The 20,356-nt window shown below is 37.1% G+C and overlaps 1 protein-coding gene across 2 annotated transcripts in view; it reads left to right on the top strand.

Annotated features, from left to right (window-relative positions):
* The window catches only part of NELL1 (neural EGFL like 1), a 564,211-nt gene that overhangs the window by 242,485 nt on the left and 301,370 nt on the right, over positions 1–20,356 (top strand). For both annotated transcript variants that reach the window (XM_034417254.3, XM_034417255.3), the window contains exon 12: positions 9,470–9,598. In XM_034417254.3, the coding sequence (XP_034273145.2) occupies positions 9,470–9,598 (129 nt within the window). The remainder of the gene's footprint in view (positions 1–9,469; positions 9,599–20,356) is intronic.

A 20,356-nucleotide genomic window follows, 5' to 3' on the forward strand; every position in this document is an offset into this window, starting at 1 on the left:
GGTGCTGGACTATGGATACTGGATATGCACTCTGCTGAAGTGCCTTGTTTAAAGTACACTTGCAGTCAGCTCAAATGCGCACAGAACCATCACTCTTGACTGGGGTAACAATTGGGGTTTCCCACTTGGCGTGGTCAACTGGCTCAAGTATGCTCTGCCAGATAAGTTTATCTAATTCCTTGTCTATCCTGGGTTTGAGGGCAAAAGGAACCCTCCGGGGCTTTAATCAGATGGGCGCTACACTTGGGTCTAAACTAAACAAAATGGGAGTGTCCACATACTTGCCGAATTCTGGGTTAAACATATCTTGGAACTTCCAAATCAGGTCATCGGCCCACAAGCTGTCAATGACTTTGATGCCTGACTCCTAGTTTAAAGGACTTGAACTAGTCCAAACCGAGAAGGTTCAGGAGGTCTCCACCAACAACCATTAAGGACAGGTCTCCCTGGAATTTGTTGAACTGAACATTGAAGGTTCCGCAGCTGATTACAGGGATTCAATTTCCCTGGTAGTTGTACCAGGGAAATCTCAGGTAGCTGAGCCGCAATTGTTGGCGATCTAGTTGCTTTTTCTGGATCCTCGGAACTGCAGCCTTCAATACTTGCCAGGAAATGATTGTTACTGATGACCCAGTGTCAATTTCCATGTCACAGGGCGACTCTTCAATTCGCACAGTGACATGTAATTTCTTCCTGCAGCGGGTGCTCGCCTGCCCTATTCTCATTTGGTAATTTGTTTCAGGCGCTCTTGTATTGACAGTTTTGCACCTTGGCTTCCACGTTTCCTGCTTAGGTGGTTTTGGGGCCTCCAATTTAGGAACGTCTGAGGCGGCTCGGTGATTGGTGGGCAAGTTTGCTTGGCAAACTCTTGCCAAATGCCCTTTTCTATCACATCTGCAGCAGATGGCATCCCTGTAACAGCAGGATGCTCTAGGGTGCTGACAGCAGGATGCCCCCGCAGCTGACACATGGTTGCCTTTTATTCTCCTGGTCTGTGGGTCTCTTTCTATCAGTGCGATAGACCTCGTCCTCACTTCCTTCAGATTCCTCGTCCTGATAGTGGCCTTTATGTATTGTGGCTGTCAGCTTCTGAAGTGATTCAGCTGCTCTGTTGGACGACTTGGTCGCCCTTGCCTCATCCAATGCAGCCTGCAAGGTCAGATTTGTTTTGGCTAAAAGTCACCATTGCAGTTGGAGATCTTTTACACCACAAATGATCTGATCTATCAAAATGTTATTCAAGTTTCTAAATTCGCAGTGGGCAGCGGCTTTTCGAAGTGCAAGGACATATTGGTTGATGGATTCGCCATCCTGCTGCATGCGGTGCCTGAATTCATAATAATTCACTGTTTTAGATGGTGCTGGAGCATAATGGGTCTTTAGTGAATTTTGCAGCACTTGCCACAGTACAGATTGTACTGGCATTGGCTCAGACAAAGATTCAGCTGTGTCGAATACGTCATGCCTGCAGTGGCTCAGGAACAGCACTCTTTTCCGGTTATCCAACAACCCAGATTGTTCGCTTCCATGAAACACTCAAATCTAGTCATCTAAGTGCCCCTCTCCTTCAATGGATCAAACAGTGTAGGTGGGTGGAGCGCAGATATGTTTGCTGCAATTCCTTGTATTTGAATTTGGCGTGCAGGATGGCCGCCATTCGCTTTTGCTGCCTGGCTGGTCTCGTTGTCAGCTCTTTTTGGTCTTCAGTACTCCTTCAAGATCCCACATTCATTGCCAGTGTTAAGAAGGTAGATTGAAGAGACAGGAGATAGGCTTCAGACAACAGCTCTTTATTCAGCAACTATCTACAATCCAGCAGCTAGCCCTTTTATAGGGAGCTGTCAGGGAAACCAGCCAATCACGTTTGAGTATTTGTCCTGCTCAAAAGCGGACCAGAGGGAAAACTTAGGTTGTTGATATCTAACAGGTCAAAAATGATCCCCCTTCACTTCTGATAAAAAACATCATAAAATCCCTGGATTGTCTCCCAGATTGAGAGACAATCTTGCAAATTCCAATCCCAATCCTTCAAATGTTGCAGTGTTGCATGAACAAATCCGGAACTTGTAATTAAAAATTATGCAGCAGCAGCAGCAGATTCTGCAGCAGCAGAATCACAAAATTACGAAATGTGTTAAAACATGAGCCATCAAGGAAACATTATTAAAGTAATGCATCAAGACAATCTGTTTATTTCTAAACAGCTAAATTTATCCAAATGCTAGGATAAATAAAATGCTGACATCTAACCTATCTAATATCAGCAGGAAATATATTTCTATCAGATGGATGCTAACTGCAGGAGGAACTTGGTTATTAGTAATTATTTGTCATGGTTGCATCGCAAAGCAGTGGGATCTGTAGCATATAAAGAAAAGTATATGGAAGAAAGCAGTCCTTAAATACCCTGATCTCAAGTCATTTAGGGATTTTAAAGTAAGCCCAAATCTGAACCCCAAATTCATAAAAAAGCCAATTAGCTCAAATCAAGGAACCATATCTATATTAAAAAAAAAATAGTAGTAATTTTTAATGCTCTGAGGCAATTAATATTTATTTATTTATTTATTTATTTATTTATTTATTTATTTATTTATTTATTTATTTATTTATTTATTTAGTTCAATTTATTGCCGCCTTTCTCCGGAGACTCAGGGCGGCTTACAATGCATTTAAAAAATCATTATAAAAACATTTAAACATTAAAATATTAAAACCCATTCACACCATTCATGGCCGGATCTCACAAGATCGCAACAGTGAGATCACCGGCCCCAGGCCTGCCAGAAAAGCCAGGTCTTCACCACTTTTTGGAAGGCCAATAGGGTGGGGGTGGTCAGGACCTCAGGAGGTAACTGGTTCCAGAGAGCTGGGGCAGCCACAGAGAAGGCCCTCCCCTGCGGGCTCGCCAGCCGGCATTGTTTAGCTGACGGGACCCGGAGGAGACCAACTCTGTGGGATTTTACCAGTCGTTGGGAGCTATGTGGTAGAAGGCGGTCTCAAAGATAACCTGGCCCTGAGCCATGTAGGGCTTTAAAGGTAATAACCAATACCTTGAATTGTACCCAGAGACCAATAGGGAGCCAGTGCAGCTCGCGGAAAATTGGTGTAATGTGGGTATATCTAGATGCACCCATGATAGCTCGTATAGCTGCATTCTGGAATAAGATATGGCAATGAAAAATAAATGTTTATTGCTCCTTAATAACAGCATTTCTTCCGGATCTAAGTATTGCCATATATAGCTATATTTCAATATTATAGCTGTATTTCAAATTCTGTAGATAAAAGTTCAGGACTCTCATGTACAAGGCTGGTGTTTCAGCTTTCCAGAATTTTTGTAAACCTAGTCTGAAAGTAGTACATTCATAATTATCAAATATCTCACTTGTATTTTTTTTTCATTTTTGCACATAAAATTGATGCACAATAATTCTAAGTATTCTAAGTATATAACGGGCCTGGTGGCTCAGCAGACTGATAGCATTGTGATTAACACCAGCTGTCTGCAATTGTGTAAGTTTGAATCTCACCAGGCTCAAGGTTGACTCAGTCTTTCTGAGGTAGGTAAAAATATACAAAAGTATGAAGGCTATTGCTTAACGCATTGTAAACCGCCCTGAGTCTCTGGAGAAGGGCGGCATATAAATCAATTTTTTTTTAAAAAAAGTATTCAAATTGATAGGTAATTATTGTTGCAGTTAATTCCCTTTTGCTATTTTTAAAAACTAAAATAATTGAAAGTATAGTTTATTTTTGTAAGCCACCCGGAGTCAAAGAGAGTGAGTTGGGCATCCGTATAAATTTTCTTTCAAAAAATAAATAAGTAGAATAATGCAATCATTGCTAACCCAAGCAAATTTTGTGATTTTTCACTATTGCCATAATTTGTGATTGGAGTATGTGTTTTTTCCTGGAAGAAAAAGTTTTACCACATCATTCTGTGTCACAGTATTTGGTATTTTCTAATGTAAAAATATATCTATTGATCTTTTACACTCTGCTCAGGAGTAACTTTTATTGTTATGACTGAGATTTGTGGTATAGTGTGGTCCCCTATAGTTGAAATGTCTTTAAAATGGGTCTTATTTTGGAACAGATTTTAATAGGTTTGGGTTACTGTCTAGACATGAATACATGCAATGAAAAGGTAGTAATGTGCCTCTATTAATCCTTATAATTTACTTACATAAAAAAGATTTATAATTTCTTTGAGTGGCTGTTTTAGGAGACATATTAGAGAGCAGTGTTCTCGCCTCTTTGAATTTAGCCCTAAGACTACACCAGGGGTCTGCAACCTTAAACACTCAAAGAGCCATTTGGACCTGTTTCCCACAGAAAAGAAAACGCTGGGGGCCACAAAACCCTTCCCATGCCTGACTATTTCCTGAGCAGCCACAAAACTAGCATATGTAGTTGAATTAAATGTTTTGTTTTCTTCTGAAACTTTTCTTTTCTTGGATTTATCCATGGTTGGTCTACCGGGGGTCAAAAAGCTCAATAAATCACATGCCAGTGGGTATCGCACATTGGCAGTTGTGACACATATTTTGAGTGACAGGGAGCTGCAGCAGAGAGGTGAAAGAGCCACATGCGGCTCCAGAGCCACAGGTTGCTGACCCCTGGACTAGACTGTTTCTAGAGAATAGATATAAAATTCTAGCAAGTTTCTGTGGGAAATATAAATTGTTTCCCACAGCAACTTGCTAGAATTTTGTATCTATAAATATAAACAATAGTCAATTGTTTGTGAAGCTTGAATTATTTCTATAACTTAATTTTGATTAAATATTAGATAGATGTTGGAAAATATGAATTTAATCACTGCTGAAAGAAATGAAGATTTACAAAGAATTATTTCAGACACAATATGTTCTTCTGAGGAACAGCTGTTTGAGTTCACATATTGTGCACGTATTTTATATCTGTCAGGAATTTGACAGAATGACATGCAAATATGTAAACTAAATGTTTATGCTGAAGACGCTAGGAAACATAGGCTTGTGAGATTTGTTTTTTCTGTTTTTGGAAATGGGTAGAGGGACACATTTCTAGTGACCTCATATAGATCCCTTAAATGTACTTGTGTTACACTGCCTTGTCAGAAAGGGTAATATCAGCATGATTTTATTAAATTCTTTGCACATATTATAACTATAGAAGCATTTTCAAAATTTTGATGTTGGAATTCTAAACTTTGAAATTTAGATATTTATTTTTGGAAATTAAGAGCAGCGAGCAGGTTTTATAATGATCACATTCGATTCTGTTGTAAAGTCGTCATTTAAAACGAGGTGTAGGAATTGAGCTTTGCAGCCTTCAGTTTCCCATTTCACAAATATGGATGAATAAGAGTTTAGAAGTCTTTGCTTTCTCTTTTAATCAATCTCAGTTTACCACTGGTTTCATTGAAGCAGCTTCTGAAGCCACATTTATGGCTTTTTGTAACTGACTGTGGTGTTAATCACAGTTTGTTACTGAGATGATACCTCACACAGTAATTAAACAAAAGCAAATCTTCTGGTCTTTTCTTCCCAATTACACGGAGAAAGAAAAAAAAGTATGGTGCCTGAGCTGATTTAGGGTGATATGATGAATGTAGTTAATGACTCAAACTAAGAAATATTCTCTAGGTTTTTAGAGAAGAACCTTTTTTATGGGTGTCAGACCTATGATATTCAGCATTCAAAACACGTGTGGTATTATTACAATCTTTTCCCAATCATTATAAGCATGATTTGACTGAAGAAATTTTAGACTAGTTAATGATGTGAATTTTAATTAGCTTGACAAATTAAGTAATCTACATAATTATAGATATTCTGAATCTTTGTTTTGAAAATATCTCCCAAATTTTGCAATATGACAGACTGAATTGGGGTTTTTAAAGTTCTTTGTTAATTGTTTTGAATATTTGCCAATTTGAAAGTAGGATATTAATAGAATAATAAATTGTAGTGTTAAATAGGGATTTATTAGTTTTGATATGTTCATTTACAGATTTATTGTATTCGTTGATTTTAATTCTGCGCTGCCATGAATCTTTTTATACTGCCATAGATCTTGGGTAGTGTAAGTAAAGTAAAGTAAAATAAATAAATAAATAAAAATTAATGGGGAACCTTTTTTTCTTGCCCTAATTGACAAATAAACTCAATAGAGTTGTCTCACTAACATAGAATAACACCAATTCTGATTAAATCGGCTTTTCATCATATGACCTAGGAAATAAAGTATTTTCAGTGGTTGCCTCTATGCTTTGGAATTTCCTCTTTATGGAGATCTTTCTTCTTGGGTTTCAGGAGAAATTAGTTAAGAGTTGCCTTTTGTAACAACCTCAATAAAGAGATATATTGGACTGTGGGGATGCTCAGGCAGATACATATCTGTATGTGTTTTTTCTGTCCTTTGTTCCTTTTAATGTTGTTGGAACTTACTTATTTGGGGTGGAATATTTATTTTTGTATTGGAAAAGTTCTTTTCATCACATTTCTGTCTAGTTGCCTGGAATTCCATTCCAGATGTTAGAATTATTGTGGGGCAAATAGGAAGCGAGAGCTATCAGCACTGCCTTGACAAAAAAATAATCAGGAAAAATTAAATAAATAAGACTGAAATCAGAATACCTTGAAAGAAGAAGTGAATTGTTAAATTCTTCCAATTTTAGGGATGTTAACCTATATCTAATTTGAGTGACCCCTTTAGGAGACTAAAGGCATAACCAGTTACAATATTCTTCACCAATGTGAAATAAGATTGTCTACCTATTCTCCGAAGCATGGAATTTGATTACCATTATAATTAGCTTAAAATGATAAATGGATCATTGCACAGTCAAATAACTTAAAGGAAAATTTAATCTAGTGGAAGCAATTGTAATAAAGATATAAGGATGCCCTCATCAAAGGAAAGCCAAGTATAGGAAAATTACACTACAACCTTGATTGAGGTGTGAAGGATTCAGCTGTAATATTTGAAGAGGTCAAAGGCCTAGAGTGTAGTGTTTTTCAAAAAGATTCACTGTTTGGAAATGTCTAGGTGTATTTTAGGTTTTAGAAAAATCAGTATGAAATTATTTCATCACCGGTATCCATGGAGTGGGGTAAGGCAGAGAGAAAGAGGGAAAAACATGTTATAAATGTTTTATCTGCTCTTCAGCAATTCCTGTAATGTGAAAACTCATATCAGGCAAAACAGTTTTGCCAATACAAGTATAGTTGTGAGAAACTGAATACACTTTAAAAAGATTTCTAATGAAATGCCAATTATATTTCAGTTTTTGATAGTTTATACACCAAAAGAGAAAATTAAAATCTAGGTAAAATTACTTTTTTTTTTGAAATCAATGAAACAAATTTGTTTTGACTCCTTTGCTTTTCATTTCAGGACCCCAAAATAGATGGGGTAGTAATCACTGCTGCCTACTGATTGCCATTCAAACTAGCATTTACTTAGTCAAGGGAATTATTTTTAGAATTTAAAATGATACTGAGAGTAAATAATAGAAAGAGTAGACTGGGAGGTCTTCTAGTCCAATCCCCTGCTCAGGTAGGAAACCCAATGCCATTTCAGACAAATGGTTGTCCAGTCTCTTCTTAAAAACTCCCAGGGTTGGAGCACCTACAACTTTTGGTGGCAACTTTCATTTGATCCCAAGCTCCTGGTTGGTTAACAGAGGGGAACAGGTACCTGAAAGAAATATTGGCAAGGTGATGGAAACATGATTTTGGATGCTTGAGGCAAGTTTATATAATAGTTCATGCAGTAGTTTTGGCTTTGTTAATGGAGTTGGTATTTGCTAGCCTTCATCCATTGATTTGGGGTCAGATGTTGCCAATATGCTGAAATATTCAGGTGTGTGTGTGTCTAAGTAAGAAGAATAGATTCAAATTTGACTCTAGTAAGATCAAATGGCTTTAGATATTTGGACCACTTGGAACTGGAGCCTTTCAACCTCTAGTTCCAATATTTGAGGAGTTGGCACAAAGCACCTGAAGGCAGGACAAGAAGCAATGGATGGAAACTAATCAAGGAGAGAAGCAATCAAGAATTAATGAGAAATTTCCTGACAGTTAGAACAATTAATCAGTGGAACAAATTGACTCCAAAAGTTGTGGGTGCTCCAACACTGGAGGTTTTTAAGAAGAGATAGGACAACCACTTGCCTGAAATGGTATAGGGTTTCCTGACTGAACAGGGAGTTGGACAGGAAGTTCTACATGGCTCAGGGCCAGGTTGTCTTCGAGACCTCCTTCTGCCGCATAACTCCCAGCGACCGGTAAGATCCCATAGAGTTGGTCTCCTCCGGGTCCCATCAGCTAAACAATGCTGGCTGGCGGGCCCGCGGGGGAGGGCCTTCTCTGTGGCTGCCCCAGCCCTCTGGTTACCTCCTGAGGTCCGGACCATCCCCACCCTATTGGCCTTCTGAAAAGCGGTGAAGACCTGGCTTTTCTGGCAGGCCTGGGGCCGTTGATCTCGCTCTTGTGATCTGGCGAGATCCGGCCATGAATGGCGTGAATGAGTTTTTAATGTTTTTAATTTTTCAATGTTTTTTATAATGATTTTTTAAAATGTATTGTGAGCCGCCCTGAGTCTTCAGAGAGGGGCGGCATATAAATTTAATTAATTTAATTTAATTTAATTAATTAATTAAAGACCTCTAAGGACCCTTCCAACTCTTGTCATTCTGTTAGTTTTGAATGGGGTTACACTTCTGCATTTGGAAATAGTGTACTGTTGGGGTTTTTTTTTTTTGGACTTATAGTTCCTGCTTGAGGAGTACTTGGCAGCTGTGGTGGAAAGGCCTTTGCACAGTTTCATCTTATAGAACTACCCTTTGCTGACCTCATGCATGGACTACTGCAATAGAGTTTTTTTTTGAAGGCCATTCACAAACTGTAGCTGATTCAAAATGCAGTGGCATAGGCAATAATGTAACAGTGCTTATTGGTGGACTTCTGGGACCAACGAAGGTGCTGATTATCTTCTATAAAGTCCTTAATGAATGGAACCCGGCTTTATAAAGGCCCACCTGTTTCATCTAATGTCCATTCATCCTCAATAGATTCTGTTAATGTATATTAATAAATCTGGGCATGACTCAGTAAAGTACATCAGTAATATATACGAGTAACAGCTAATTAGATTTCTCTCAAATAAGCAGCCAGGCTAAGGTTGAGGTAGATTATGATTTTGTTGTTAAAAATGGTTTGACGAATTCCAGAACAAAATGGTAGGAGATCCTTCTATCACTAGGAAGAGCAAGTCATATTAGTTTAGTATATACTGTAAGTAAATGGCAAGCTCAGGGGAAGGAAGTCTATATGCTCTGTTAAATGTGTATATTAATCAGTAGTATCTATTTTTTGATGCCTTAATATGAATATATGAATTGCATAAAGGATAATTTAACAGTTAACTTTTTATTCCTTACAGATTTATTCAAAAGTAAATGCATTTCATTTTTCAGGTCATAATTTCTGTGCACAAGGGCACCGATGTGGTGAAAATTCAGAGTGCAGAAACTGGAACACACGAGCTACTTGCGAATGCAAAAGTGGTTATGTCTCTGTCCAAGGGGACTCTGCCTATTGTGAAGGTAAATAATATGCTCCTGAAAGTAACTTGATTGTAATCTAGTGAGAAATACTTAGCTAAAACAAAGACCATGCAGAGTGTCTCATTATGAAGTTCAGTCTTCGCGGTCGCACTAATATTACCCACACTTGAATTTTTTTTTTTTATTTAGAAAGTGCAGATGATCTAGAGAAAAGTTTATTCTGAAATTCCCAACTGATGGATTTGCTTCTTAACATGCAAAAGTGCCATCTCCTGGCCTGTTTAGCTTTGTCATACAGATGTCAAGTATGCTGCTTATTACACTGATAGGAAAAATAGCACTCTTGAGAAATCAAATCAATGCCTTTTGAAAAATAATATAAGAACCATGTGTCATTTGATACCTTGGGAAATTTAAAGCCTACCAAAAGTTTTTCTGAATAATTTGTTTTTATGTCTGAGATGTCCCTTTATGTACTCTTGGAAAAATGTTGAAATAAATAGTTTTGGCATTATAAATTGCCTATATGCTGGGCTAGTTCTGGGCTGAAAATGCAGAAAGGTGCATATTTATTTATTTGTTAAATTCCACTGATATAGTAACTCTGCATAATTAACACCCATTTCATTCTCTTAATTGGATTCCAAAGACTAATTGGGTTCCCTGTTAGACATGTGATTACTGCTTTGCATCTGGTACAATCATACTCAATTATATGATAGTTGGTTGCACTGAAACAAATTCTGTAGGGTTTTATAGTATATACAGCACATACAGTAGGTATCATCAGTTAAAACCTAGCTTTAGCATATGGTTTAATAGTTTCCCTGGAGTATAGAATAATCTTAATTTCAGTACAGGTAAGTTTCTTCTGATTCTAGGTGGTATTGTTGGGCAAGTCTTCATTTAAAAAAAATGATTTAACATTAAGGCCCATGTGAATTTCATCGGTAATGAAATTTGTGCTATAGAAGTAATGTGATTCTGTATCAAAGCAAAGAGCCACCTAATGTGGTTCCTTGCCCAAACCAGAAAGGTTTCTGTGTAGTTTTTTTTTCTTCTTTTTGTTGCACTGGAACAAAAGTTTTCATTCTTGGCAAGAACAGATTGGACAATAACTTGGAAGAAAAGCTAGCTCAAAAGTAATATAAGATCTCAGTTCGGACATTAACTTCAGATCAGAGATTAATCTTCAGACATTAAATTCAAATCAGCTGAACTGCTTGAGGATATCCAAATTATTATAATTTAAATCATGATATGAGCATCTAAGTGATTCCAATATTCAGCACAATTTAAAGTCTAATAAGAGGCTTGAACTGTTGTGGTTATATAATTATTTATATTTTGCTGTAAATGGATAAAAGCCAAATGCAATTATGGTCTTTGACCAGAATGAAATAAAAATAATTCTGCTGTAAAAAATCTTAAATAAAATTTATAATATGAATAAATGTATAGAGGCTTTAAGTAACTATTTAAAACAATTTAAAATATAATTTATGACTATCAATATTATACTTACCAATTAGAAATAGGACAAGGAGAACATTTTAGGACTGTGATACAAGTAGGATGAAGGTTAATATTTATAATATATACCAACCAAAAAATGATACCTATTAGTGTCCTGTTAGACTGACATGCTGCAGAATAAGATTTTGCAACACTGTGTTATAAAAAATTACTGTGTGTGTGAGAAAAAAAAAAAAGATGTAAAATTGGCTTGAGTGATCAGACATTCCAGTCAAAAGTGGAAAAATAAGGATATTACGAATATCTCTATAAACTGGTTATAAAGTATTTTTTTTTCCTTAGAAACATTGTGCCTTCTACTTTTTATATATTGTCAGAAGAAGCATTCACTTTGCTGTATGCCATTTATTTATAGTATTTATGAATTTCATCTTCATGGATCTCTTCTTTTCATTTCTTATAAATGCTGTGTTTAAAATTGATCCTGAGTTTCTTTCTTTCCGTCTATATCTGAGACGACAAAGAAACACTTAGCTGACAAGAAGTTAAAATGTACTGTGGAATAAGAAAAAAAGAGCTGTTGTTTGGTAGAAAAAGATCGAGGGAAAAAAATTCAGACTAATAGGAACTGCTGTAAAGCTGTTATTTCCCATACTTTTGAGTAGTGAAGATCTGTAAATCTATGGTTTTTCGTATCTTTTTGAAATGAAAATGACCATTACCATGCGACTCATGAGTTACAACTCTCAAATTATACCAGCAGCTCCTGCCATAGGAAAAGTGTATTTCATAGGAATTGTAAGTCAGAAATTGCTCTATCAATGTTGCAAGAATTCATTTCAAATCAATAAAAGACTGTAAACCATTTTGGCAGCAGCTCAATAAAGAGTCAGATGAACTGCATATTTATTTTCTTCAACTACTTGTATTTGTTAAACTTAATTTATTCATGTGTATTTTCTTTGAGGCATGCAAAATAAAGCTAGGGAATCTTTTTTCTTGGATTTTGTGTAACCTGGCAAGAATTTAAAGGCCTTAGCTTAAAGTTTCACTTGGTAGATATTTGCAGTTTTGGTGGAAGGGAAATTTTTAGCACTTTGATTAGTATACTAATTGCAGCTAACCATTATGGCAAGTGGTTTGGGAGAAGGCTGGTTTTTATAACTAGTTTGTGCTTTTCAGAAAGGATTTACATTTAAAATTAATTGGTATAAGGTGAAGGGGAACCCAAGCTCTAGAAATATTAAGACAGATGTCTGATAATTTTAATAGGATATAGTGTGATGGATGCTGGGTTGAAGAAAACATTTTATGGATATGAATGGAATAAGTACCTCATTCCCAAAATATACTAACCAGCAGTGAATTAACCACTATGTAAATTGCCTGTTGTTTGGTTTGGGGCTATGGACAAAAACATCTTTGGTATATAGTCTTCCAGTTCTTTTTCTTTTGTATATGAAAATCAGGCTGAACTTGCTTCTTATGTATTTTATCATTCACACCATTTACCATGATATTTCAGCATCATTTCTAGTGTTGTGCATAAGACTTCTTGGTTACTGGAAGATTTGAGGGATGGAGGGACAGAGTAGATTGAAACAACATTGGGATATTGGACATAAATTCTTGGTTTGGCTAATTGTTGCAATCCAACCTTACTAGGAAATGTGTAGAGGGAATTGTAGTTGTTTTTCACGCTGATTCAAGAGTGCAGACAGCTCTTTTCTTAATATTTGCTGTTTTCTGCTTCTGTACTAAGGCCAGTGGTCTTTGCTCATTTTTCTCACTGGTGACTTATAGCATCTTCTAGAGTCATTCAATCATTGTTGTGCCAAAATAATAGTAATGCAGACAGGCTTTCTGTCATATCAATGGTAGCCAGGTGATGCTATGAAGTTGTTATAAGTCACTATGGAGAAATGACTTTAGTTTGTTGTCCATCTGCTTGTATGCTGCATTTTCTGACAGTGTAATACATATTTTTCATAAAGTTAAAGCATAAATCTCTCCACCAGTAGCTGTAGAAGAAACTACAGCCACAAATTAGCCTATTTTTCTGCCATTTAAATCATTGGAAATTGAAGATTTCCTCATAAGATTAGCCAGTGTCCAATCACGCATGCTAGTTATTTCTTCAAAAACAACAATAAGAAGATACATTATTGCTTGTTCTAAGATTTTAATTGCCTATCAGATCCTCCTCCATAACAGCTTGCTATCTGCAACAGAGAGATATTTTTTGAGCTAAGCTCAACATCTGACATAGATATATCTCTATGTATTTTCCTTGGTAGCAATATAGAAGTAGTTTGTAACTGTCTTCTTCAAAATGTCTTGGCAGTTCCCATCTTATAGTTGGTAGTTCATGAAGATCCCATGTCCAAGAATTAAGCAGCTTTGGATCTGTTTAGATTTTGAGATCACCCAACCTTAATTGTCTATCAAATAATTATCAATTCTAAAAATATTTATGGTTATGAGATGATGATGATGATATGATATAATAGTCTAAAATCAGTTTGTGGTCCAGCATTATTCAGAACCACCTGGAATATTTCAATGTGTTCCTCTCTTCAGGTCTTAAAATCACATTATACTTTCTATCAGATGTAGAAAACGGGTAAATGCATGGTTCCCTTGACTTGACTGAGTCACTGTATTTATTTTTATACAAGCAGTGTGCTTGCTTCTAACTGCCCTCTTCTATAGATCAGCCATTTTTCAGATGATGCCACAAGTACCTTTGAAAGCATCAGGAGCATCAATTAATTACAAATAGCCTCTCCACATTGTAATTTTAGGATGTAGTAGCAATATCTCTGCACCATTTTGTTATACTTTGTCCTAGTTCTCAACTGTATCTCTAAAGGATGCCTCATATAGTCATTTTTTCCCTCACCTTATGTACACAGTAACATATTCTGGACATATTCTGACAGATTGTTCTCAAAAGAAACATACACATAGCCATTCTAACTTATTCTGCAATTTTAACATATTTCAAACTTTTTACTGTCTGCATTCTTAACCCCCCCATGTATTTTATTCCCATTTCTGCAGATTTAAATTAGGCAAATATATGCATATAAAATTAGTTATATTCAGATCATTAGCACAAGTTTTTTTTAAAGCATTATAAATAGCATTCTGGAAAACATTTGATCTTAGCCTGTAATAAAGTATTTTCATTTTAGCAGCATACACGGCACTCCCCTCTATTCTTTTATGGAGAAAAACAACGCTGTGGGAGAGAGAGATAGAGAGTGACAGAGAGAATGAGAAAGAGAGAAAATGAGAACAAGCTGGGAAGGTGCTGAGGATGGATTAGAATCTGAGTTTCCCTCTTGTTTGTCTGACTATACAGGTGCATTTTCCCCAGTATCTTGTTCTATAAAGTAAGTTTGATAGTGGATAGTCTAGACCAGGGGTCTGCAAACACCCAAAGAGCCATTTGGACTCGTTTCCCACAGAAAAGAAAATATTGGGAGCCACAAAACCTTTCCCGTGCCTGACTATTTCTTGAGCAGCTACAAAACTAGCACATGTAGTTGAATTAAACATTCTATTTTCTTCTGAAACTTTTCTTGGATTTATCCATGGTTGGCCTACTGGGGGTTGAAAAGCTCAATAAATGGCATGCCAATTGAGTAACAGGGAGCTGCAGCAGAGGGGTGAAAGAGCCACATGTGGCTCCAGAACCGCAGATTGCTGACCCCTGATCTAGACTCCTTTTAGCTGTCCAGTGGATTTCTAACTGGATTCTAAGTGATTAAATCCATTTTTTTTTTGCTTTTCCAGTCCTTTTTTTTTTTTTTTTAATTATTTTTCCTTTTCTGTGACTGAACGAAGATTAGAGAGAAATATTAGGTAATCTGAAAATAGTTTCTATTTATTGAGCTTGGGCTCCAGGTATCAAAGTTTGGGCTTGGTTTCAACAAGGAGCAATGGTATATTTGGATTTGTTTCTCTTCCTGTTGTTCTTTTGCCCTTGTTTAATAGAAAAGAGATGTGGTATTTACATTAGATCATTAGGTGAAACACTCTTGGGGGCAATTGGTTTCTGATCAGGGATGAGCTTCAAAAATTTTACCAAGGGGTTCGCTGACTGGTTGCTGGGTGGGCGTGGGCATGGTGGGCATGGCCTAGTCAGCCTCCTGCACCACGGCGGGGGGGGGCATTTTTGCCCTCCCCGGGCTTCGGAAGCTTTCTTCGAGCCTCCAGGTGAGCGAAAACAGCCTCCCCAGGCTCCAGAGGCCCTCTGGTGGCCAGAAACAGGCCAGTTTACAACCTCAGGTTCCAGAGGCCCTCTGGAGGCCAGAAACAGACCCGTTTCTGGCCTTCCCGAACTTCCAGTAGGCCTGTTTTTCACCTTCCCGAGCCTCCATGTGTGCCCTACACTTACTTGCATCCAAAACGGGCTGTGTGGGGACTCCTGTGAGGGGTGGGGTGGGTGGGCGGGGCCAGCCAGGAGTGGGATTTGGGGGGTTCTCTGCACCAAATCATAGCTGGAAGTTCTCCTGTGAACCCCCACCAGCCCACCCCGTTTCTGATTGACTACATTGGAATTGTTGTTTTCAAAGGTCAGTTAGTTATTATTTTCCCCTTTAATGTAAAAATAAAAGCAACAGTTCTGCTTATGCACTTAATCTCTGTTCTTTAAATGCCTTGTTGGATTATGTTTATAATGTAATGGATGTGTTCAATGGATCATCTTTTCTTGGAAGATCGTGAACAGAAATATTAAATTCTCATTTAGAATTAAATGTTCTTAGTCAATAATGCAGAATTAATGGGTTCTTTGTACATTTTTATTCCTTAAACTAACGCTCCATTCTGCTTAGTTGCACATTTAATTGGTAATAATTTTAATTATATTCTTACTTGGAAACTGAGTGATTGAGAAAATCGGATCACATTAACATATTTCTTCACTTCTGCATTAATCATTTCAATTGAGAAATACTCTCATTCTGGTTGTAAATCAAATGAAAATATAAGAAGATTCTCTGCTTATAACTCAATTTTTAGTTAATTTGTCTGAGGCATTACACTGAGATTGTTTAATCATATCAGCTTTGAAATGGCCTGTATGGTAGAATTGCTTAATTGTTTTTCCCCCCCACAATAAATAACTTGAAGGAGCAAGTCAGCCAGGACATTTCTATTCCTTTTTATTCCAAGAAAAGGTGACTTTAGATGCCATATGATCACTAGCATATCTAACCCATCATTTGTGTTTGTATTTCAACAACCACATATTTAAATGGGAAACTTTTCCAGGGGCTATCTTTTAAATAGCAATGATAGTAAATAAACCTTCATATAAAATATTTGGTAAGCTACATATTTTTCTCTGGACCAGGGTTTGCCAAACTGTGAGGTGTTCCTTTCTTGGGGAAGTGCAGAGTCCATCAGAAGTGTGAAGAACCTTTTAATTACATTGCTACAATGAATCCGAAAACTTTCCCAAAGTTTCATTGTATTGTTTTCATTATTTAGTTCATTTTGGGTTTTGAACTTTTTAGAGGAGGGGTATAAAAGTTACACTAATGGGAGATGTGATGATAAAAAAAAGTTTAGAATCCCCCACTAAAAACCAAAAACCACTGTTCTACAATTTCTTCATAAAGCAATAAAATCCAAGTTATGCAGGACATGTGAGTATGATTGGTTATTTTCTATTGCCAAGACATACATCTTCTATTTAGTCATAATACAATAGCCAAGAACATCCACATGATTTAATTTAGGTGAAACTGTTGTTGTTGTAGAAGTTGAAAACAACTGTGGAATGGCACTTTCTCCCTCAACTCTTTATTCCAGGAGATGCCTGCAATCAGAAAATTGACATCAGCAATGCAAGATACACTTTGCTTGTCTGTGGATAATTACTCCTCTTTTGTCAGTTCTCTAGCACAAATGCAGTTAGTACTGTCATTTCCTTTCAGTCCTAAAAAGGTAGTTTTAAAAAAAAGTCTTTTAAATCTTCTGATCCAATTTAGTAAATGCTTCTCTTGTTAACACAAAAAGATCTAAATTCTTGAAAAATGAGTCCAGACTGCCATTTTACTGCCTTTTTATTTCACTTTTTTTTTCTTCCTATAAAATATTATTATGTAGATTAAAAATCTAGGTGAAATGTTGCAAGTCCAAAAATTTATTTAGCCGTATGCTAAATAAATGATTATATAGCAAATTAATTGAATTGAATTGAATACTTTATCTGTCACATCGAGTGTGACTATGAACACTCAGTGCAGAAGCAGTTACATTCAAAGCAACGGAATAATGATAATCATCATAATACATACAGAGCAGTGGTGAAATGTAAAATTTGTTACTACCGGTTCTATGGGTGTGGCTTGGTGGGGGGGTTAATATGACTGAGTGGGTGTGGTCAACTTTTTTTTTTACTTTTAAAACCATTTTTTCTACAACCTCTTCGGCTGAAGAGGTTGTAAAAAAAAATGCTTTAAAAGCCTCTGATGATCCCAGCTGACTTGCCTGATCGGCAGAGGCTTTCTTTTTTTTTTAAAGTCTCTGATGATCCCAGCTGACTTGCCTGATTGGCAGAGGCTTTCTTCTTTTTTTTAAAGCCTCTGACGATCCCAGCTGAGCCGCACGATCATCAGAGGCTTTTTTTTTTTACTTTTAAAAGCATTTTTTCAGCGGTTGTAGAAAATATGCTTTTAAAAATTAAAAAAAAAGCCTCTGATGATTGCGTGGCTCAGCTGGGGAATGGTGGGGGCAGGGATTTTTGCTACCAGTTCTCCGAACCACCTGCCTCCATCGCTACCAGATCGGGTGATCTGGTCTGAACCGGGAGCATTTCACACCTGATTATTATATAGATTAAAAATCTAGGTGAAATGTTGCAAGTCCAAAAATTTATTTAGCCGTATGCTAAATAAATGATTATATAGCAAATTAATTGAATTGAATTGAATACTTTATCTGTCACATCGAGTGTGACTGTGAACACCCAGTGCAGAAGCAGTTACATTCAAAGCAATGGAATAATGATAATCATAATAATACATACAGAGCATGATGATGAAGTTTGCGCTACATGTTGCTCAGAGGTATTTAATATAAATCTAATATTACTCAAAAGGTATCTAATGTAAATAACAGTATTGGAAAAATTGACAAGTACTACATCTGTAACATGAACTGTAGACTGATGCAAAGAAGTCTTCTGCTCACTCCTGTTGTGACCCCTGAGCCTGTCTTATCAGAGGGAGAAGACTCCGAAAGTGAAGGAGAGGAGTTGGCAAGGCCTCCCTCTCCAGGACCCTCCTCTCTGGCAATGCCTCAGGTGTCCTCCGAAGGCCAAGAGATAGGCCAGGGCCAGGCACTTCGGAGCAGCCGCAGTTGGACAGCGATGGAGATGAGTCTTGGCTGGACCCCCGACAGCGTCGCAGAGATAAGTGCGCGCAGCAGAGGAAGTGGCATGCCAGAGATTAAGCTGAGTCACTGGACCACACCCCACAGGGGATAAAAGGGGGTGTGGTGGCCAGTCAAGCCTTGTGACGAACAAAACTGAAAACTAGCAAGTCATTCTGCGTTTCTGGAACTTTGTTATATGCTCTGCTTGGATTGATTTTTGGACTGGACTTGACTATTCTTTGGCTTTTGTGGACTTACTTTGATGTTCGGATGGAGGAAAAAAACTACCCTTTGTAAGTAAAAACTTTTGGCAAGCAGCCACTGGGTTGCTGCCAATTGTGTTATCAAAGGAAATTCTTGTCTGCTGGTTCATTTTAACTCTTGGTCGACTGCTGGTGTGCGTGTGTGAGACGGGGACAGAACATCTCCTTAATTCAGCAACTGACCTATTCTAGACACAACTGAAAAAAACCTCCATCCAATTCATGTCTATGGAGATTCTCAAAACTGAGGAAGCTTCCTGGTGAAAAGCAAAACGTCTTCAAGAAGAAAAACAAAGAAAATCTAGTTGCCTTTTGAAAAAGCACCTTTGGGACATCTATCCAATTCAGGTACGGGAACTGATTAGGACTAAATGATTCATCACAGCTTAGCATTAGCATCTGTAACAAGAAAGAAGATTTACATTATTTGAATAACTCAACCATAAAGTACTCATAAATTATTTTTAAGTTTGAAAATAATACAGAATGCACATTAGGGAAAAATACATAAAACCATTAAGCAATTTTATATTAACATTAGACATAATGAAGAAGAATGTAGTAGAGATATTAACAGTTACAGATCATAATTATCCTCCCAGATTTTATATAATAAATGGATAATGATTAATATCGAGATTATGGGTTGTCTTCATAAAATACATGAAAGGAAGTAATGAATTGGAAACAGTTACTTTTTTTAATCTGAATTCTGTTTTCTTGGTTCTTTTTACTATATGACTTACTTTATCTATTACGTTTCTCAGTTAGGGAGACTTGTTCTTCCACCATATTTATAACAGTAGTTGTCTAATGACAATTTACTCTTCTCTTACCACACTCCTTCCACCAAATATATTCTGAACATTATCTTCAGTTCTTTGGAAAAGTTTCTGTGGAGGAACAGAAATCACCCCTTTTCTAGTATTGCTGATGTAGGAAGTTTTATCAACAATAACTAAAAAAAAAAGTCCGTTAGACATCAGTGATTTTTTTTTTTTTACAAATATTAAACATCATGTTTTCTGAACAATTTCTTTTATCCTAATAAAAGGATAAAATAATTATTAGGATAACAGTATAAGAGCCTTCTGATGTGGGTGAAGGAGGAGACTGCAAAGTTGGCTTGAAACTCAACATTAAGAAAACTAAAATCATGGCTCCCCGCCCTCTCAATTCCTAGCAAATAGACGGGGAAGAAATGGAGGTAGTGACAGATTTTATTTTCCCGGGCTCCAAGATCACTGCACATGGGGACTACAGCAGCCAGGAAATTAAAAGACACTTGCTCGTTAGGAGGAAAGCTATGGTTAGACAGCATACTAAAAAGCAGAGACATCACCCTGCCAACAAAAGTGTGGATAGTCAAGGCTACAGTTTTCCCAGTTGCAATGTATGGTTGTGAAAGTTGGACCATAAGGAAGGCTGAGCATCAAAGAATTGAGGCCTTTGAACTATGGTGCTGGAGAAGACCCTTGCGAGTCCCTTGGACTGCAAGGCGATCAAACCGGTCAGTCCTAGAGAAGATCAACCCTGACTGCTCTTAGAAGGTCAGATCCTGAAGATGAAACTCAAATACTTTGGCCACTTAATGAGAGGGTGAGTCCTTACTCACTGGAGAAGATGCTGGGAACAACTGAGGGCTAAAGAAGAAAGGGACGGCAGA

This window comes from Pantherophis guttatus, chromosome 1 (genome assembly GCF_059756535.1).
Source record: "Pantherophis guttatus breed Tessera chromosome 1, ASM5975653v1, whole genome shotgun sequence".
Taxonomy (NCBI): Eukaryota; Metazoa; Chordata; class Lepidosauria; order Squamata; family Colubridae; genus Pantherophis; species Pantherophis guttatus.